This window comes from Protopterus annectens, chromosome 1.part0 (genome assembly GCF_019279795.1).
Source record: "Protopterus annectens isolate FY-2018-M chromosome 1.part0, PAN1.0, whole genome shotgun sequence".
NCBI classification, from domain to species: domain Eukaryota; kingdom Metazoa; phylum Chordata; order Ceratodontiformes; family Protopteridae; genus Protopterus; species Protopterus annectens.
Window position 1 is genome coordinate 1,083,288,220 of NC_056725.1, and position 23,622 is coordinate 1,083,311,841.

Consider the following 23,622-nt stretch of genomic DNA (forward strand, 5'->3'; position numbering starts at 1 on the left):
TAGATGCCCATGTTTCTCCTACTGTTGTCACAAAATGATGGACTGTATTACTGCATGTAGTTACTAACTCACTACTTCAAAAAATACAGAGATAGACTAGGACTTCTTGGTATATTAAATCATTTTCCTTTTACAAATTAATAATCAGTATCATAAATTATGTTAGAATCAGCTTTGTTCTATCAAGGACTGAATCATTTCACCTTTTTTAAAAATTATGCATTCCATATGCTCCCATAACCACTACGTATTGTTATGTTAGGTTTACTATCCCATGTTCAACAATTCCTATACTGAATCGGGCAATGTCAACTACACTGTACCAAAGCCTATAATGTTGAATACCCAAAATAAAGTAAAATACCGAATCCCAAAAGCTCCTACCACTCCATACCTAAGAATAAGTGCTAACATGGATCCTGGAGGGGAAAGGTCCGAGAGTTCGTTATATTGGTGTTTGACATTTTAGGCTTCAGTATCGTGTAGTCAGCACTTCCTGATTCTGTTGAAACAGTGTCAAACATCTGATAGTAAACCATTGTGTGAGTAAACACCTTTAATTACCTAATAGATTTATAGTTAATTTATAGTTACTTTACAGATAGATATCCACAAAAACTAATTTATCATAAAATGATACAGATACCTGTCAAGAAGGTAAGAGGACATGGCAAATATATAACATAAAGAAAAGCATTTTCAAAGCCATAAGGTGTAGCTTTCTTACTTTATTACATGACTTGTTTCAAATTGCTCAAAGATTTTAAATCTTAAGTGATGGATTCTTGTATGTTCAAGTTAGCTTTTTTGCATGATTATGGCATTTGCGAGGACTAACTGGTATAGATATGGAGATCTGACAATCCAGCCATATAATTCATTAATATCAAGCATTTCATGTTATTTATAGTAGATGATACACAACAACACACACAATTCAACATAATTGAGATATGCATCAGAAATGATCCAATATTAAGTGCTAAACTTTATGCATTAAAAGTAGTTACTGATAACTAGCTCCCAGAAAATGTTGTGTATTTCAGAGTCTGAAATATTTGCTAAATCACTGGTTTGTCGTTAGACTTGAAAAAAAACTTTCAAAAGCACAACTCATATGCCATATTTGAAAAAAAAAAAGAGAAGATGCATTTTTGCGCTCAGAGTAATAAATGGTAGCACAGATAATGTAAAGAAGAATAATGCAAAATGCACTGTCATTTCAAATCAGCTCATTCAATTAATCAATATGAAACAAAACAAAGTAAAAATTCCTAATGGAATTCTGAGGCTGTTGTGCTTTAGCTTTCTTAAGCACATCCAAGATTAATGTATAAGAGCACTTCACAAACATAGAACATACCCATAGGAGTTCCAACTCCATAACCTTTGGAATCTATGAGGCCTCCGACCTGTGTCAGGTTACAGTTGCGCTGTGTGACAAATTCAATAGTTGTTGACTCCATTAGAAAGGCGTAATCAGAGGTGAGGACACGCTGGATACCTTCTTCGTTATTCTTGACAAGCACTGATTGGCTTCTGCTGCTCATGAAGGCCCACATCTTGTCGTATGTTGATATTTTGGATTTCTAATAAAAACAGGAAAAAACATTTAATTTAATGTTCAGCTATATCTAACCGTAAGTAATAAAATTACATTTTTTTAAACTCTGCAGTGTATCATTTGGTGGTCATTGCCATATTATGGATCTGATTGCATTAGACAGAAAGTACTGCACATCAGAAGACGAAACAATAGTTTTTCTCCATTACTTTCTAGAAAATATTAATGAGGCTTCATTTATAAAATGAGTTTAGTGATAATTGAAAAACATATTTACAACTTTATCCTCATACTACAGTGTTAAATTTAAAATGTGCTTCCAGCTTCTTTATTAATTACATTTTTACAGCTTTTTCCTGCAAGAAAATCATCTGAAAGTTGTGCACCAACTTCCATGTTCTACCATTATAAGAAAGGGGCATATGTTTAATTACAGCTACCATTTAAATCATTAAAATAGTGAGATGCTTACTCTGTTCTGAGAAACAGCTAGAAAATGTTTTGTTTAAAATAAGATAAAAAGAGGATGAAAGCCACTATAGTACTGCATCATTCATTAAAATCCCCACCACCACCATTTCTTTTTCAAGAGACAAAATTCCTGCAGTCAATGTATTTACACTTAAAAGTTTTCAGCACTTGCGCCTTAAGCTTATCACCTTGTCTAGCAGTTTATCTGTGTCATTAATGGCTGAGTGCTCATTTCTCCAATAAGCACAATAGTATATTCTTATCTAAATCTGAGTTTGTGTTCCTCCAAAACTTTTTATTATGTAATTACAGTGATTTTTCAGCATGTTGCTTACATAAAGAAATACTAAATTAATACAATGTTTTTAAAACCTAATTTATACATGCAGCATGTGTGCATGTATATGGGAGTGTGTATGTGAATGTGTATATGTGTGTATCCATGCATACGTGTTTGTGTGTATATTATTAAACACTTATATAACTTATATTTTAATGAACAATAATTATTCTTCAAATAATTACTTATCTTAAACTAGCTTTGAAAAACTAGCAACAGGAACTATTTTTACATCAAAATTATAAAAGTAAATAAAACAAATGCAGCAAGATTCAATGGCCCATTTTATAAGCACGATAACACCTTCCAGATGTGGTGTCAAATGGAATATATATTTATATGGAAATAATAGCCCTTCTATGTCTATGTTCCCAACATGAATATTTAATCCACTCCTAAGCTCTATAGTGAACAAATTTATATTCCATAACATGCAGTAGCACTCATTATATTTTCTTGTACATCACAGCCAATGATTTGACATTTACTACATATTAGGTAAACTTTTGCTTTCTCTTATGATTTACAATGCACTTTTTTATATGTGTGTTAACTTCATATTTCACATTTCACTTTGATACTGCTAGCTATATTGAAAGGTAGTTAGTATGATAGTGTGTATATAGTGTGGGATAACATAAATATTAGAAATAAAAACATTGGTTTCTTATACTCTTATTTTATATACTGTACTGCACTTATAGAGAGTATCATCTTAGGATCTCGGTTTATGTTTCACAGCTTCCAAATCTTTAATGAAAAATGGAACATTATGTAATTCAGTACATACAAAAAACCCTGAAAAACTAACAGTAAATTCAATATATGAAGTGTATGTGTGAGTTTATCTCTGTGTGTGTTTGTGTCCTTTTGCATGTATCTATATATATATATATATATATATATATATATATATGTGTGTGTGTGTGTGTGTGTGTGTGTGTGTGTAGCTATAGATATAGATATATATGTGTGTGTGTGTGTGCGTGTATGTATCTCTTTCTCTCTCTCTCTCTCTATACATATATATATATATGTGTGTGTGTGTGTGTGTGTGTGTGTGTGTAGAGAGAGAGAGAGCAAATGAGAAGATAATATATATATATATAAAACTAAATATACATATAGATACACAAGTACATATAGAAAGCACTACAGGCTCTCCAGTCCCAAGTGTTTGAAAAGCACTGTTTTGAAGCCAGACTCTTGACTGCCTTGTAGCTTACATAGGTTGCTGTCAGCTTAGGAAATGGGATGGGAGTTTTAAGTTTACGGTATAGGAGGGATTTTTAGGCTAAGGCGTGATCAAGACATTTGCATTTAGGGAGTGGGAGTAGAGATTTATTCTAAGGGATCAAGGACTTGGTTTGGGAACTAGGAGGGAGTTTAAGGTTATAACTTTGGTTAAGGTAAGGCTGTACACTTTTATAAGGTTGGATATGGGAAAAACTCTTTGAAAAGTGGGAGATTGCGCTAGTGGAATTTCCAACCACTTGCTTTTTCGAACAAGTGGCAACATGTAGGTCTGTCATGAGCTACTAGCATGTGAGCACCTGTAGAGACTCTAGATAGATAGTCAGATGTCTATTTATCTATCTCTTTATCTATTTGTTTATCAATTATCTACTTATGTATCTATCTACTGTTTATCTATCTATGTTTTTATCTTTCTTTCTATTTGTCTATCTATCATCCTATCTGCTTATATATCTATCTATATCTATACCTATATCTACAGCACATGTACTTGTTTTTATTCACTACCAGCTCGGCTGTATACTCCGATCCACTCCAGGTCCATTCAAGTCCTGGCCCAGAGAAACAGAGGTGTACATCTGGGAGCTTTGCTACTCATCATCAGGTAAGGTTTCATAGGATTTTTACCATCCATTTTATCAAGTAGCCACTTAAGAAAATAGAGCCTCAGCTTGCCATCTCAGCCATGTTGAGGGATACCAGGTATAGCACATCCAGTCCTCCACTCTCAACCCCTGCAGTACTGTTCTGTCATTATTAAAGTATTAATTTAAGTGATTGGTATGTGGATAGAATCAAAAGCATTTTGTCATTCTAGCATCACTGCCTGATAATTTAATGGCTGTGATTCAAAAATGGATGACAGTGCTAACGCAGCCTAGCAATGTAATGGGACTGCAAAATGTATTTATTTATGAAGCAAAATGGAAATAAGATAGTAACAGCATAACACATAAATAACTGTTTTATTAACATATACATATACCATTAGGGTCTATGTTACATGAACGATCAAAATGTCGAGTGCTACATACTCGACAACCTTTGATCGAACATTCATGTAATCGGAGACTCAAAATGTCGAAATTTGGAGTTCTGAAATGTTTTGGTCAGCCATTCTCGTCAGTGTAGTGTTTGACGTAGACATGCTACACTGTTCAGAATGGCTAGGTAAGAGGCTGCTTTGTTCAATATACCAACTCCGAGATCACTGTACATTGGGGAAAGGACAATTTCCCGGTAATTGCTTGTTGTGATTACTGGGAAATTACCCTTTCCCCAATGTACAGCAATCTGGGAGTTGGTATATTTAGTAAGGGGGGTGTGGGGAGCACACCCCCCACATTGGGGGTGTGGGGTGTGAAGCCCCCCACTTTGTTTTAAAACAAGGTGTGTTTGTGTAGGTGTGTATGTGTTTGAATGATGTAAGTGTGTACGGGTTTGTATGCATTGGTTGTATGTGTGTGTTTTGTATGTTAGTGTAGGGAAGGTGTGGGACAAACAAAATCATTTGATTTTGTTTATTTCGGGGTTTTAAGATTTTGAGGTTTTGAACTTTCGATCCTTGTGTGTCGAATATGTTGTACTCAACATTATGATCATTTGTTCTTTTAACATAGACTCTAGTATTACATTAGAACTGCTCAAAATCAGCATTTTATTAGTGCTATATCAGTGCATAATGCGGCCCTGTAAAATTGTCTCAATTAAATTTTAAAAAAATCACCCTGGAATAATTTCTTAACAACAAAGCAAAACTATGTCAATATATTTCTGCAATTCTGGAAAAGTAGCATGAGACATTTAATAAAGAAACAAAATGTATATGTCAAAAGTTATCATATCATCTTACCCTAGCATTAAAACTTTGTCTTGGAATATGTGTTCATTTAAGCCCTAATATATAAACTTTTACTACATCAGACTTAATGTAGTTTTAAAAAAATGCAGACACATTTGCTTCTACTATAAAGGGATTTAAGACATCTTGTCTTAATTACCCACTTCACAAGTTTTAAATTCAGCCAAAAGAACAAAGATGAACACTTTGCTTTGATTTTTCCAAATGTTCATGAAATGCAAAGTAGTACTGATAATTATATCATAGTATCTATGAATGTCACTCAACACTTTAAACCCTTCTTTGCTTTGTTACATTATCATTGTTGAGGGCCTCACTTGTGTCTTTGATCATTACAGCTCTGCTGCCTTGAGGTTTGTTCTCCTGTTATTCTCATTATTAAGAGACCAATTTAAGTGGAAGGGCCAGTCAAAGAATGGTTCAAAAAATAAACCCCTTTATTGCTCAATTAAAGAACTGAAAAATTGAAAAGTTCCTAGTCGCTGGTGGCCAAGTTGTCAGACTCGGTCCAAAACCAGCTGCATGGAAGGGGTATGTGAGTGTACACCTGCAAGAGTGATATGAGATGATTATCTGCATGTCATGTCAAGTGACATTTGGAGTGGAACATCTTAGTACAGAGTAGACTGTGACATTGGAAACTAGTTCTTGGAGCAGTAAATGTTACCATACTGTTGAGAAATGAGCCATACCAAGTGTGAGAGATTTAAAATTACAGGCTTGATATAAATGGTCTTATCTCCACACACACAGCATTCATTATGGAACCAGACTTTTCAGTCAAGGTGGGCTCTGGCTCTGAACTTGTTGGTAAGAAAAGACCCTTAATGGTTTTGTCCATGGTTAGATATTGTGCAGCTGGAGTGTTAGACTTTTTTGGAAACTGGAAGTAGTGCTTGACAGGGCATCACCCAAAGACTCTGGAGTAGCATCAGGAGCTGGGCACTTCAACAATCATGCTGAAAACATCTTGAAAGGTATGACTGAGAGTAATAACTTGCCTGATCTGAAATAAAATGGTGGAGTGTTACTTTAGCTGTGTGCTAGTTGTAAGTTGTTCATAATAAACATCATGTATAAATGCAAGATTGTCCATAGATGTACTTGCTTGATGAATGATTCTGTAGTCATATTATCAAACCACAGGCCATATGTTCAGAACATCTGTGATGTCTGGACAAGATCCCACTGGACTGCCAACAATAATGCGTGATGTCCCTTACTATCCTGAGTCAGTAGCTAAGGAGTTTCAATCCTCATGACTGACTACAATGTGAGACTGTCACTAGAACAGAGTAATACTTCACAATTTACCATAAAAGCACAACAGGAACACGCTCTATAACCTGGGACTGGACTCTATACTTCTGTCCACCCTTAATGTAGCTCCTAATTACAAATTTCAGAGAAATTTCTCCCAGTTTAAGGCCTCTGATACACTCACAGTTAAATAAATTAAATCTCACACATCCAAACACTTATGGGAAAGCCTGGCAGATATTTCCAGCTGTGTCCCTTCCCAAGAATATGGTAGCATGCTGCCAACAATCAGAGAGTCTCTATGCCCTTTTAAAGGGGTGTCCAGTTATGAAACTAAATGTTAAAACAAATAGTAGCAGCTAGGCTTTCGGACTGGACCAGGAATTATCAAAGCAGGTATAATCACTCTCAAATCACTAAAGAAAACATTGATTGACTAGCCACAATGCAAATTACTAAAAATATTTAATAATGAGTAAAAATATTAAGAATATAAAACAGTGATTTCCACTAACCAAACAGAACTCAATCAACTGAAAATTAACTCAATACTGTAGGATAGAAATCTGACATTTAGAAAAACACTAACTGATTAGCTATAAGTTTCCTATTGGACTAAATAACACTGTCCCTGATCTAAACTAAATTATTACAATAGAGGAAAGACAGGCTTAGAGTTCTTGGTCAGTCCTTTTGGGTATCCTCTGCACAGTCCAACTGTGAACAGCTGCAAGTGACAACTGACAACTGTAACTTACTGCTAACTGACAACAATGATAACTGACTTCAACTGTCCTCAGCAGGATCTTTTATAGACTAACTTAACTGTCACAACTGTTCCAGCTCTAATTTTTATTTCATATTTTGAAAATCAACCAACAGCTGTTTACTAAAGTTCCTTCCTGTCTTTCAGCATCTGACAGTAACACATAGCAACTGTCAACATTCCGATGACATCATCTGCTGATCAGCTGATTCTAAGACAGTTTGTAGTTTGAATCTTCTTCATAAATAGGTTCATCTAGAAATGTAAAGGAACACTGTCCAAGTCTTTAAAACATTCTCTACAAACAGATTATAAACATTAACATGTAAGAACTTATTTACAACATCATAGCTGGTCATGCTGGCATAGAATACACAGGTTAATCTAAAACTATGTGCAAAAACATCAACCAGACATGCTAGCACAGATGACAGTGTCTAATTTCTTCACAAACTCATGTCAAAAAAGGCTCTTGGCTTCCACAGATCATCAATCAAACCTCTGGGTAGTAGATGGACAGACCAAAGTAGAAAACAAGCTTTAGTGAGCCCATCCTGGCAACAACCACTTCCCAACGTCTTACAAAATAAGTTGGACTTTCACCTTTGTAAAAGTTGCATCCATATTCCTGTCGAGATCAAGGGCATGTTATTTGAATACACCTTGGCTATGACCTCAGTGGCTGATACAGTGGCAAAGAGCTCTGTGTAAAAGGTTGTATATAAGTCATGTAAAAACTACTATTATAGACTTATGGATAACTGTGGTGAGGGAAGCCATGAACCTAAAGAAAGATCACTTCTATACAGTAATGACAAGTGGAACTGTGGTTGTGACCAGTATTATCTATAGAAATGAAAGGCAACTGCTGCAGCATACAACATTTTTACAAAGTTTCTAATGACTGGGGGTGATAGTCAGGGAACTGTCCAGCTTGTTACCAACAGGAAATGAGAAATGCTAGTCTTAACTGGGGTCATGGGCCAGAGGCAGCAGAAACCATCTGAGGAATTCCTAACCCTAGTTGAAATGCCCTAATTTCAGTATGCATTGGCAGAAGCAACGGGTGGGCCTTGGTCCATTTCTGCAGATTAGGTCACTGCATCAATTGAGATGGCACTCATCTACTGGTCAATCTTTTAGTCTGTTTTACCACTTGGACAATCCTCGTAAATGCCCCTTTTTCAATATTTTTTTGAAATACAGGAGCAGTCCATCTGGATTGGCAAACTGTGATGGTAGTACCAATTCTTAACTGGAGTTCAGTACATTGTATTCCAGTTAGTGAGATATCACCCTCCTCAGCATTTCAAGGAAAGTATATTTTAGAGTGATGGAAAAGAGACTTCATCTGATAGCCATTTATGGGATTCAGAATGCTCAAAGCAAATTCCATTCTTGCCAAAGAACATAGATTTATCCTTTGTCCTTGCAAAGATAATGCATAAGTTGCAGAAGTTTGCAGTATGTCTATATGTATTTCATGGACCTGTTGAAGATTTCTGACCACATATCTTAGAAAGTGTTGTGGGCCATCTTACAAAAAGTATAGGAGCATGGACCACTGATGCATGACATTCATTTACAATTCTTCCCCCTTTGCTTGCCATTTAGCTGATCCTTACCTTTTCTCTAGGACTGTTCCTGTAGCTTATTTTGCATAAATATCCCTGGGGCTATCATCCTATACAGGGGCCCACAACATTGGTATGAAATTAAGGACGGTGGGGCATAGTGGATTAGTGAACCCTGTCGTGCATGCTGTCATGCATACTAAATGACTATTTTGTATTCTCTAACTTTGCAGAAATAGGTTCATAGGTAGGTACTAAGCTATCTGCCCAAGGGCATTTATAAGCCTAGCCAGAGTGTGTCAGCTTTCACTGCCCCATTGATTAATTAACTGCTCCTCTGTCAAGCAGAGCCAATGAAGTGATCCCAGGGGGGTGTATTTTTTGTTACCCATCCACTCATCAAGGTTTCTCTTGAAGAGTGTTAGTGAGGGGCTCTGCCTGATGTAATTTGGAATGTTGTTCCAAAGCATGGGGAGTCATAGTAACAGGAATCTATCCCTCCAGCATGTTCTATTTATTGTTGTGGCAATGTTTAGCTGACTAGATCATGTGGCTCACAGTGACTTGGATTTCTTTAGGTGGAGCATGTCCATCAATTCCGAGTTGGACATGGCTTTGTAAGTCAGGCAGAGATCACTTCTGAGAAAGCAATATGCCACTGAGTACAGCCGGAGTTTTTTCAGTCGGGCTGCATAGGACATATGTTTGAGACCAGTAATCCTCCTGGTCTGGTACTTTTGTGGTCTTTCCTCTTGTGAGGTACATCCCAAATGGGGCATTGTAGTCTATGATGGGTCTAATGAGTGACGAGTTGAGGGGTGCTATAACCTCTTTATTTCTAGATGTGAACCCTTTAGTAATTAGATGGGGCACATAGAAGGATTTCCTAACTACTTTGGCAATATGATTGTCAAAGGAGAGATTACTATCTACCTGGGTTCCCAGATCTCTTATTACCTCTTCTGTATTAAGGGGGCTACCACCTATGTGGTAATTCATGGGTGTTTTGTTTTTCCCAAATGGGATGACTATGCATTTTTTGGCATTTAGCTTAAGGTCATGACTTTGACACCAGGTGTCCATCTCAGTAAGGCCCTTTTGGAGGATGTCCATGTCAGCCGGAGAGTCAATTATGGCTCCCAGTTTGCAGTCATCAGTGAACTTGGTTAATCATAGTTTTCCTTTGTTTGCCTGTACTTCTGAGAAGTATATGCCGAACAGTAGGGGTCCCAGGACCGAGCCTTGTGGGACACCACTTGTGACTGGTTTAGAGTTGGACTTGCAGCCCGCTATTCTTAACATGTGAGTTCTGTCTGTAAGCCAGTTGGCAACCCATCTCATGATGTAGGGGTTTATGTTCAGGCTGGTGAGTTTTTCTGTAATACCCGAGTGGGGAATGGTGTCAAAAGCCTTGGCGAGGTCGAGGTAGGCTGTGTGAACCACCTTTCCCTCGTCTATGGCCTTGGTGACTGTCTCGAAGAAGTCACCAGGTTTAGTAGGCAAGATCTGCCCTTAACAAAGTCGAACTGGGTCGGGTCAAGTATTTGGAGGTTCCCAATGTCTTTATTAATGAGTTCCATGAAGATGCGCTCCATAGCCTTGCAGACCAGGCTACTCAGGCTTATGGGGCGATAGTTACCAGGGTCAGTTGTGGCCCCTCCTTTGTGGAGAGGACTAACCATTGCTGTGCGGCATTCTATGGGCATGTTGTAACATTGCCTCATGCTGATGATACACATCTTACTGCAAGTAATGTCACATAGATCCATCTGCTTCAATGCCAAGATGCTAAAAGTGATCTACTTCACTAGATACATCACCGATCATAGGCAGCAATATCCTCTGTCCCTCCTGAAGTGGGTGGGCTGGCAAGAAAGCATCCCTTCTCTCTTCCTTCTGCTTTTCATTTCCTCTATTGACTGAGACACTAGTCGAACTTATATCAGGTGAACCACAGTAATGGGTCCAGCCCACTTCACCATGGAATGATATTAATTTATTATATTTAAATTATTCATTCTTTCTGCATTTGTGTTATTAAATCAGATATGATCAATCTAGGTTTAGGTCAGGATTTGAAAATGCAGTCAGTGTTTGGACAGTAGTCATACCATTGATGTGAGGGCTGCATCTTATTTATTGATGGCAAATCACATTCTCTCCATGGCCTCCAGTCTGTGTGCTCTCTAATGTGAAGTGTAACAGTTCACTGCTGAATGTAAAGAACTGGGATAAAAGTTAATGTTTCCAGCAGAGATGTCCTGGCTGTATTGCAAAAAGTGTAGATTGTTCTCTGCGGTGAGAGTTTAGCAGCTGCCTCAAACGCAGAAGTTGAATTATTTAGGGGGTTTGATCAACAGCTGGGCGTAAAAGTGACTGGAAGACTGACGAGTAGATGAGAACAGCAGCAGCAATAATGTTAAACCAGGGGGTGGTAGTGAAATCAGAGTGGAGCCTTAAGTCAGTCTCTCAGGTTATAGGTTAGTCTATGTCCCCTTGCTCACCTATCTTCATCAGTCATAGGTAATAACCCAAATGATGTCATCACAGAGATAAATGGTAGTAAAAAGGGTTCATTTACTGACAATGTGAACTCATTTTCCATGACAACATTACAAATTTGGCACTAGAGTAGGATCCTGGAATATAGCAGGATAAAGAAAGGTCAGTTGAGATGATTTGGTTTCTAGTGATATTGCTCCCTGGCATCTTTTACAGGAGGTGAACCAGGCATTGCAGACTTAAATAAAACCCCAGTGCACATCCAGGACATGTTGGAGTGATCATATTTCTTACCATTTCTGGGAAAGCATTCAGTCCTATGGGATGAGTCAACAGATGTTACCAGTGGAAGTAAAATCTGCTTTAGCTTGCTCAGGTTGTTAATATTGTGGCCTTTGCCAGGGCATGGCCTTTGTAAAATGGATAGAAGGTAGCTGGATCGATGGATGGGTGGATGAACATGACAATAGAGAGAAGAGCAGAGAATGAATAATTAGGCAATAAGAGTTTGCATGAGTGAATTTAGATTCAGATGAAGAAAGTCCATTTAATAGCTTGAGGCTTGCTTATTCGCCGACTTGTTGGTTTTTTGAATTGCTAAAAAAGTGTCCTTTTGCTGTACTAACCCATAATTCTAAATTTTTGTTTTATAGTAGTGAAGCACAGTACACATAGGTACAAAATGTTTTCTGTGAACTCACCTTTGGACTTAAAATGATTTATCAGCAGAGGGTATGTGGTACAGATTTTATTGGATAAAACACAAAACTGCATTTAAAAGGGACACCCAACTAAAGGAGGTGAAGAGGGAGGGGTAAACAATGAGGAGGGTGAAAGCCACAAGGGAAGATGCCTTTTCCGGAGACTTCTACATAACTTGGAAGGAAGAAGTAGGGATGGGAATAAAGGAGGTGTTTAATGCAGGAAATCGGGAAGGATGACCGCTAACATTTACTACAGCAATGATACTATTGATTCCCAAAGGGGATCAGACTACATCATATCTAGGAAGAAACATAACCTTTACCCTAGGCAATGCAGAAGCAAAAACATTAACATTGAAATTCACAAAATAACTTGGAGTCCTTTTCTAATTTAATAAACAAGGGACAAAGAAATGTTTTAAAAGATCAAACAGCAAAAGAAAGTGGGAATTTATAATAAGTCATTCAAAAAAAGAGTGGATATGATAAGGCAGGGATAATATTCTTTAACAATTGGAAAGGATTTGAGTCAGTGCAATTGACTTTTCTATGTAAGGTGCTAGAGGAAATAGAGTTGGATCCAAAATTTAGAACTTGGATAAAGCCACTGTATTATTCTTTCACGGTGAGATTACCAGCTAATGGAAAAGTGTCTAAAGACATGATGGTAGAAAGAAGAATAATACAGGGATGGCCCATATCTCCAAGTCTGTTTATAATAGTTATAGAAGTATTACAATAAATGTTGTGGACTTTTTTAAACACACTGCTGTGAAGATGTAATTGTTTTTCATTTTTCCAGATGACTATGGTTGCCACATATGGACTAGATTTGGGTACAGCTCCTAGACAGTAAGACATTTTCCTGTGGTACATTTGGTTGTAGATATATGGCTGAAGTGAAATTCACCTGCAGACAAATTGCTGTTCCAAATTCACTGTGGACAAAGAGAAGCATGCTGTTGTATTTAGTATCCATATCAATAGAAATATACATCTCTGTATAAAGACATCACATGTATTCCATTCTTACAATCTTACTTTTCATGGCTCAAAAGTACAAATGAATGGAGATGCAAGAAAAGCATTCCTGTCAACTGAGAACTTTATGAAACGGACATAAAATCTAACAACTGAAAGGGATGTAAGTCTCTTTTGTGCAGCGGTACACAGTTATGATGCAAACAGCAGAATATGGTGTAAGAGCAGCTGTTTTAAACAACAGGATGTTACTAACACATACTTGGGTGACTGTAATTAATAACTTACTACCTTACATAAAAGTTCTAAGAAATGTAATGACAGACTGCATTGGTATTTTAATTAAATTCTAAAAACAGCTTAACTTTATGAAATGTTTAATAGGCAATATGTTAGAAAGGTTATTAAAATGGATGTTTTCAGTACAGAAACTATAGTAATGTTCTGTGCATTTTCATGAAAACCTTTGCAGATTTAAAATACTGTCATTTTGAATGGAAGCTGAAGAGAAAAATATTATACACAGAAATAATTTAGCATAGCTTTATCACATATAATTAAAGTAGTTCATCAGCCATAGAAATGGGTATATAAATTAAGTTCATACCTTTAGTCACTACTAAGATTTTAAATGTTATATACTGCTATATATAATGTATAGGATTTCCAAGTTGTTAAGTTCAGGCATATTTTTCAGTAAACTGATTCTGCGTTGTCTTCAGTGGAAATCTTTGCACATAACTGTTAACAAAATATAGTTCTCTCAGAACTACAAGCTTATATTATCTTTCTGAAAAATGGAGTAAGTAAATTCTCACGTTGAAGATCTTATACTGTCAGACCCATTAAAAAAATAGAAAAACAATACAATCTAAAGAGAGAGCAATAACTACAGGCATAACTATTAGCAAACTTGCATAAGTAACACGGAACTACCACACTCCTCACACAGATGGATCATGGTGAAATGATGCCCTAGGCAGGTAATGGATCAGGGCTCCCTAGCATCCTCCAAAACAGCACTGCCCCCCCCCCCAGTAGCACTTCCACAAGTCCATTCCAGTGTCCTATTATTGGATATTTCTTCCCAGTTACCATAAAATCAAAAGGCCACTCAAGCATCTGTCATTACAATCTGCCAATATCAGTCAATGTGCACAATCTCTGCAGAAGTAAAAATCATCTGAATAATTCCAGAGATCTATAACTAACAAAGAGGTTGCTGCTGGCAAACGGCTTTGCATTTCAGCATTTCATGTACTAGTTCAGTGCCTGCTGCCCTTGAAAAATAAACTGTCCATGTTATATTAAAAAAAAATAAAAATAATTTGGTAAGCTGATGATATTGCAATAGGAAATTGCCGTCACACAGGCAACAGGTTCATAATTATTAGGCATCTCAACCAAAGGAGGACAAACTCAGTAAAGCAGCACTCCCACCCCACTTAAAGAGAGGACTGCAAAATCAGAAATCCATCTACATGGTGTGAGTCTTAATGGAGAGATGATAAATCAGCAAACAAGGGAAAGTAGTATTGCTAGAACTGAATTCATCCTCAAGTCTTGGTGAGTACCTTCACAAGGTGGACCCTGTTTTTCACAAAATCTCAACAAGACGACACTGATGTATAGAACACTTTTCATATAGCATATAACATGGACAGAGTAGGTTAAAAATAAAAAAAGATAGCTGGGTGCACAAGACCTAGGATAAAAAGTGCCCAATCCTAGTAGGTGCACTTGTGCCAGGACTGGAAAAAATGTCAGTATAGAATCCTCAAAACATGGAAATGTTCCTACAATGGGGCTAGGCCAGGCTCAGGGGGGGGATGGTCCCCCCTACTGGAGAAGGAAGTAGTAGTCCACAAAAACTGATAGGCCAAAAAAGAGCTACAAAGATGATAGAGTGGACTATTGAAGATAAGAAAGAAATTAGGTATTGTTACTATAATGCAAGAAGCGAAGAATTTCCAGACAGAAGATTTACAAAATGACAAAGAAAGAAATTAGAGGAAAGAAACATACTTGTAGAAGAAAATCTGTCACAAGCTTCAAACAGAAATTTGTGTTTATTAATACAACAGATTTATGAAAAAGATTATATAGACCAAGAAACCTTGGGCCGTTTGGAAAAAGAAGTGACTGAAGAAGTGCAAAAATATAAAGAACAAAATCTAAAGATTTTTAAAAGGTATAAAAAAGAAATATGTGAATGGGAAAGAACGAGAGATTAGATATGGTGCAATATTTTTGCAAAGGAGAGAGCCAGGTTAATCAATACAAAAATGCACTGCCAAAGATATTCGAAGAGAAATACAGGCAAAGGCATCCAGACATGGAAAATTTCATATTACAAAAAATAAGATCACGAAGAGGGAACATAGAACAGAAGGTTAGTAAAGTAGGAGTTAAAATAGAAGCTGAAGTTATGGAATACCTTCAAAGTGAAGGGTTTAGTGTAGAAATTCTAACATAGGTTATATCACAGCATGATGGAACAATGAGTCACCAAAGTAAGGAGAAACAGGAGGAGCAGGAGACATCTGAAGAAAAAATATGGACATGGGAAAAAAGGAGATTTTATATGGTGCAAAATTTATGCAGAGGATAAAGCAAAACTAATCAACATAAAAAGAGAAGCATCAAAAATATTGGAAGAGAAATATAGGCAAAGGCATCTGGATATGGGCAATTTTACAATACAAAAAATAAGAAAAGAAAGACAAAAAGTAGAAAAGAGGATTAGTAATGAAGAAGTTAAAGAACTAGAAACTGAGGTTAAGGAATACCTGGGAAGTGAAGGTTTTAGCGTAGAAAATTTTACTCTGATAACATCACAACAGGATAGAGCAATGGATCCCTAAGTTAAGGAGACACCAGTGGAGAGGGAAGGATCTGATAAGTTACTATATACAAATACTTTGGAGCCTTCTATAGAAAACCAGTACAAATGTTCAGTTGGAGTTGTACAGCAAGGAAAGAAACAGGAAACTGTGACAACTCTGACGCAGTCAATGCTGCGGAGTGATAGGCCAGTGAGTTCCTATATGGAGGACCAACGGATGACACGGGATAAAAATTGAAGAGAATGTGGTACAGGAAGATGCTCTGGAACTTTCTGTAGAATGCCTAGAGAAAATGGAGAACAAAGAATCTGATCTTACTTTTGAAGAAAATGATCTAAGAGAAGAGTTGCTTGATTTAATAGAGATGGACAGACATATTAAGATCAGTAAGAGAAATAGACTACAGAAGGTCAATAAAACCCCAAAAGTTAGAAGTTTGATAAAACAAATGAATACAGTAATTAGGAATGTTCATACAGATTTGTGCAATATAACAGAAGTAAATAGGATATATTACTGTGTAGCTTAATTCATAACAGATAACGTTTTACCACAAAAACAGAGGGCAGTAAGGGAAAAGAAAGAGAAAAATCAAAAGCCAACATGGAAATATCGAATAGAGAAAAACTATAAATCAATTAAGACAAGAAGTGTCACTGTTAGAAGGGCATAGAAGAGGGAACAGACCAACACAAATACTCAAAGATAGACATGATAAAAGAATGTGCACTATCAGAACAGATCAGGATCTATTGTGCAGTATCGCAAATAGTAAACAAATAATATCAGAATACGCAGACAAACTCATAAGATATGCTTATAAATATAAAGGAAAAGTACAAAATAAGCAATTTATTGATGGCCCAAAAAAGCTTTTATAGAGAATTGGGAAACAGGCAAAAGGAACTGAAACACCACCAAAAAAGAAGAAATGGACACATTTTGGAGAAATATCTATGAAGTTCCCAAGGATGCTGACTGTATAGAAGAAGTAAAAGAAATAATAAGAAGTTCATATGTACAGTGTATGAAATGGGATAAAGTAACGGCCAGAAAAATTGAATCAAAGTTGAGAAAAGCTCCTAACTGGAAAACCCCAAGCCCAGATGCAGTACCTAACTTTTGGCTAAAAGTAGTAAGATCATTGCATGGAGATTTAGCCATGAATAAGAACTATTTATATGCACACCTTGAACAGATACTAACCTGGTAAACATCACTCTTACTTAAGAACGAATGTGCAGGCTATCTTAAAAAATATAGATCAATAACTTGCCTTTTGATGGGGTCTTTATTAGATCACCGAATGCTTAAAAAAGTGAACGGTGATTAATCGACCCTATGTAAGCGAAAGCTGACAATTTCGAACTGTCCTAGGGAAAAAAAATTCTGTTCCAACAAAAAAAAAAATATTGAACACTTTAAATATTATATTAAGTGGGGGCTTTGCCCCTCCACACCCCTCTACTTAAATATGCCAACTCCGAGACCACACTGCAGTGCCAAAAATGGCAAAATAACAAAGAGGCCAAGCAAATTCTTTCGCAGGGAAAGAATTTGCTTAAAAGTCACTTCGATATTTTGCTGTTTCAGGCTTTTGAGTTCAACCAAGATGCATATGAAAGAATGAATCTTTGGTCTTCTAATAGGGAACTTCCGATGATGTATAAACTATACACTGGAACTGATGCTGACAGAGTTTATAGTCATTTAGAAGAAAATTCACTCATGGCAACAGAACAAAAGGATACCAAAAGAAAGACATATGGAACAAAGGATCAGTTGTTAAATAAAGTCATTATGAAGAATTGCAAAAAGGGGAAGGATCTATGTATGGTATCTATAGACTACAAAAAAGCATTTGACCGTATTCCAGACTCATTGATAAAACAGTGCTTAAAAATGTATAAGATACACACTGTAGTGATCAATTACATTACAGTGACAATGAAACAGTGGCAAACGATTTTGCAGTTAAGACATGGTAAAGGACAATCAGAAAACAACAAAGTGTAAAGACGTCTCATCTTCTTTTTGTGGATGATTTAAAACTGTATAGTTCATCAGATGAGGAACTGAAAAAAAATTGCAAGTGGTAAAAAACATTTTCAGATGATATAAGAATGTCATTTGGTCTTAATAAATTTGCAAAAGCAACCTTTAAAGCAGGAAAGTTGTAGCACCAAGAAAACATCAGCATGGTACAGGAATATGATATAAAAGAACTTGAGCAAGAGGGAGTGTATAAATATTTTGGAACTGATGACTGATCAACAATAAAACATGAACAAATGTGAATTAAACTTAGTAAGGAACATTTTAGAAGACTAAAATTAATACTGAAAACAGATGACAACTAGGAACCAAGCTATAAGCCAATTTGTTCTTCCTGTTACGGCTTACAGTTTTGGAGTGATTTACTGGCACCAGTTGGTGTTGGATCAATTGGACAGGAAAACAAGAAATATGCTTTATGCTTATCAAATGACTTATAAAAATCATTGCATACCAATACGATATATTCCCCATTCTGAAGGAGGTATGGGCCTCCTTGAAATTGATTACATATAAAGATCCGCAGTCACAGGACTGCATACATATCTGCTGACTTCACAAGACCCGAACTTAGTGAATGTTTTAGGATAATAAGTCTAAGATGACTTCCTGCTTAGTTTAGCAGAAACATATTGGTGGCAAGGGTGAATGGAAATCAAACCAGAAACAGATAAAAATCAGGTAGCAACTGAATGTGGCAAAAAAAAAAAAAAAAAAAAAAAAAAAAAAAAAAGAAATAATATAAGGTGAAGGATCAAATGAGAAGGCAAAAATGTGAAAAATTGATAAATATATTTGCAAGTACTGAAAATTCTTTGAGCAATCTCATGTTGATCAGAACGGAATGCAAGAATGGTTAAGAAGAGGTGCATTTAAACCAAAATATGAAAGGTTAATATTGGTGGCCCAAGACAGTGGATTACATGCACATTGGTTTACAAAGTCCAGCAGCATTTTACCTTCACCAAACAAGATGCCACAATATGAACAATAAATGAATGATTTTAATAACTGGATTAGTTTCTGGTGTCATTCTAAGGGGGGTGCAATATTTGTCAGTATGGAAGGAAATGGTCAGCAGACAACACTGGCTTGCCAGGGATGGTATGCACCTCTCTTCTGTAGGATTTTGAATATTAGTTAAAACATTGTCTTCCCCATATGTGCCTTTTTAGGCAATGCCAAACTTAATGTATTTCTGACATAGCAGATCAAAACCAAGAAAATATAAAGGTATTACAGCTCAATGCTTGGAGTCTAAACAAAAAAAATCCACTCCCTAGAAGCTCTCTTCATCCTAGAGAATGCTGACATCTGTGTGGTCACTGAGACATGGTTAAAGCCACAGAAACCACTCCGACAATACAAGGTTATAATGCCTTAGACAAATTTAGAGCAGGTACCACACAGACAGGGAATAAAGATGGAGGTTTCTCGATTTACATCAAAATAAATATACCTGAAGGCTAGTCAAAAAGGACAATGTGTTTAAGCTACTCCATGTTCAAATCACCATAGGGAAAGTCCAATAGCAATTCCCTGCAAGCTATATTTCCCCTCTATGACCCAGGAAACCCATAGCATTTATTTAAAGTTATTAGAAACACTCACCATTCAACCCAATACCATAGTCATGGGTACCTTTAATTACCCCACTGTTAACTGGGAATCCTAAATGACACCAAACATACAGACATAGAGATTCCTGGACTTTGTAAACACAAACTCCCTTGACCCGATTGTCAATACACCAACCATACTGGATCTGGTACTCCCTAATATGGGAGACTGCTGCATACCCCCTATTGTAATGCCTTCTCTGGTAAGGTCAGACAGAAAATGGTCTCCTTTGAAGTAAAAATAAAACCTGGACATGCAGCTAGCCCTGGAATATTCAGGAACTACTCTAAGGCTAACTTCCTGCCATTAAATGATAACCTGGCAAAATTTGAAGCCCGCATAAAGCTTGAAAACACTGCTGCCTATGCAGAACTATTCACAGAAACCCTATGCAAGCATGTTAATAGCTGCATAGAGGCAGCAATACCCACCAGGAAGAAATACAGAATTAAGTCACAAAAATATCCCCCCTGGTGGAATCAGAAAATCAGTAGGCTGTATAACAGGAGGGAAAAGATCAAGGCAAAAACTAGGAGCTGCAGCATCCAGCTGGATACAAGCACTCTCTCATCAAACTTAAGAAATAACTCAAAGGACAAATAAAGTCCATCAGAGCCAAATATGAGATAAATTTGGCCTCCCAGGCCATAACGCATTCTTTAGCTATGTCAGCAGCCTCAGGGCAATACACAATTGTGTGCAGAGCTCACTGTAAATACATCCACCTATAATGAGCCAGAAGAGATAGCAAACCTACTGACCAACAAATTCACCTCCAACTTTAACCCTCTCTTCCCCTCATCTTCCCTCAGGAAACACCAGCAAATATAACCCCCCTGTTATCACTAGGTCATGCCTACTCAACATGGTGGACATCTTTGAGAAGGTCACCAAAGCAATGGATGAGGGCAAAATGGTTCACACTGCCTACCTTGACCTGGCCAGGGCTTTTGACACAATACTCCAGTTGGTCATTGTTAACAAACTCAAGAGGTTAGGTACAAACCCGTATGTCACCCGGTGGATAGCCAACTGGCACAGAGACAGGACCCAGGAAGTTAAAATTTGGGAGCCCCCTTCTAAAAAGAGGCCAGTGACAAGTGGAGTCCCACAAGGATCAGTCCTTGGACCACTCCTTTTTGGCATTTACTTGTCTTTAGTCATGGCCAATGTCAATGGTCTCTGGCATACTAAATTTGCAGATGATTGCAAATTAGGAGCTGTCATTGACTCTCACACTGACACAGAAATTCTCCATGAAGGGCTGACACAGACAAACAACTGGTGTCAGAGCCATGGACTAAAACTAAATGACAGGAAATGCATAATAGTATCCTTCAGGAAGTCATCCACCCCTGTTAACTATCATATTGGCAACACACCCCTTAGATTTGACCCAGTAGTCAGGGACCTGGGGACACACAAAGAATCTAGCCTTTGACAGTCACGTGTCTACAGTAGTAAGGGAATCATTCTATGTTGCCCACCTTGTAAACAAATGTGTGGCATCTAGCTTCAAGAATGTCATTGTTCCACTGTATTCTGCATTCATCAGACATATCATTGAGTAGAATGCCCCCTTTGGTACGTACCTAACCAGGCATATTCAAAAAATGGAATGTCCACAGAGGGCCCTTCTAAAAGAATGCAGGGCATAAGTAAAACATCCTGTGCAGACTGCCTCAAGGCCCTATCTCTGTATTCTGTCTCCTATAGGCTGTTGAGGGGAGATCTATGCCTGGCTTACATGGCATTGTCAGACCCCATGCTGATGGGCCTCCTGCATATCAGCAAAACAAACAGCACCAGAACTACCCATTCACAATAATTAAACCTTGCCTGTGATATAAATAGGACCTGGTAGAGAGACAGCTATCTATCTCAGAGACTACTTCTTCTTAAGAACAGGCTCCCCATCCACGTGAACCAGATCTCCTTCCTAACCCAATTCAAGTGTAACTTGGACAATTGGATGGGGACCAGGAAATGCATCCCTGCCTTGGCACTTATGTCTCTAATGGACACAGGCAGCCTGTAAGTGGTTCATTTCCCAGGGCCCTGCTTGTAAATGTTTCATCTCCGAAGCACCTGCTTACCACATATCAAGGGTGCCAGAACTTGTCAGAAATTTGGGATGCATGGCTAGGCTTTAAAAAGCCCTTGTGGTCATTAGCCTAGCAAACACCTGAGCCTATGAACATGTAGGAGAAACAGACAAATGTAGATGAGCCACAAAGCATCACAGAAGATTATTAAGTTTATATCACATGGGATGACCATTATCAACAGTTTCAAAATATATGTGAGAAATCCAGATATAGTAGTCCATGAAAAGAAGGCAAAAGTAGCACTGATCCTTGAAATTGCTACAGCCAGTGACTACAGTGTCTTAAGTACACAGAGACATCAAGTCATAAAATACGAGGATTTGCAGGCAGAAATGAGGGCAATGCAGAAAAAGGATACCCGGACAGTTCTAATAGCAGTAGGAGCAACAAGTCTTACAAAAAAGAGTTTACAATCGTACTTACATATCTTAGCGATACATGTAACTCCATATAAATTGCAGGAGTCAATATAGGTGCTGCAAAGAGCACTTCTGGCTAACATAAAAAATTGAAAGAATACTAATTTCATGAACTTTAATCATAGTCTGTCTTAGGAATGGGGTCTATTCCTGTTATGGTAGCAGAAACCCAAATGACTTTAAAACTCAAAAGAAATTAAAAAATATAGGAGTAGAGCCAACAGCCTTTTGCACTAAAGGCAATTTCACTACCTGTTATGCTACTAATATTGCTTTTGAAATTTGTAGCACAAGCAGTGATGATATAGTTACCGATTGAAAGCAGACAGCATGAACAACAGTAAACTTCTCTTCCCTTGAAACTTGAAACTCAACATTCCTTGAAAATGCATAGACTATATTATCTTTGATGTAGGAACATTACTGAGTAAGAACAGACTTGTTGCCCAAACTACAGCTCCAACAATCTGGATAAAATATGTCTTATACACTTTCCAGCTATAGTTCATCACTATAATATAATACTATACTTTATGCATATATCCTTGTATGATATATCAGATATGCAATTAGTAATACTGTGCTGCATGACCACATCCTTTTGTGTAACATCACATGTTCAATTAATAGTAACGTACCGCATAGGCACATCTTTTTGTATGACATCATATATGCAATCAGTAATACTGTGCTGCATGTGCACATCATTGTGTGTGACATCAAATATGCAATTAATAATACTGTGCTGCACGTGCATATCCTTGTGTGTGGCATCACATATACAATTAGTAATACTAAGTAAAGGTAAATGTTTAATCTCCCAAGCCCCTACTTACACTTATTAAGGGTGCCAGAACTTGTCTGGGATTTGGGATGCATGGCTAGGCCTATGAACCTATACATGTGATGGCACATATGCAATTAATAATATTGTGCTGCATGTGCATATCCTTGTGTGTGATATCACGCATGCACTTAGTAAACCTGTGCTGTATGTGCATATCTTTATATGATATTAGATATGTAATTAGTACTGTGCACTGTGCTGCGTGCATTGTATGTGGCATTGCATATGCAGCTAGTAATAATTTGCTACATGTGCATATTCTTGTGTTTGACATCACACATGCAGTAAGTAAACCTGTGCTTTGTGCACATATATCTGTGTCTCACATCACATATGAGTTAGTAGTACTTCACTGTATGTGCATATCCTTGTGTATGGCATCACATATGTAGTTCACAATACTGTACTTCATGTGCATATCCTTGTCTATTCCAGCACATGTGGCAT

At 37.2% G+C, this 23,622-nt stretch overlaps 1 protein-coding gene across 2 annotated transcripts in view; it reads right to left on the bottom strand.

The window, feature by feature from the left end:
• The window catches only part of GRIK2 (glutamate ionotropic receptor kainate type subunit 2), a 3,358,677-nt gene that overhangs the window by 267,484 nt on the left and 3,067,571 nt on the right, over nt 1-23,622 (bottom strand). For both annotated transcript variants that reach the window (XM_044064973.1, XM_044064981.1), the window contains exon 15: nt 1,364-1,589. In XM_044064973.1, the coding sequence (XP_043920908.1) occupies nt 1,364-1,589 (226 nt within the window). The remainder of the gene's footprint in view (nt 1-1,363; nt 1,590-23,622) is intronic.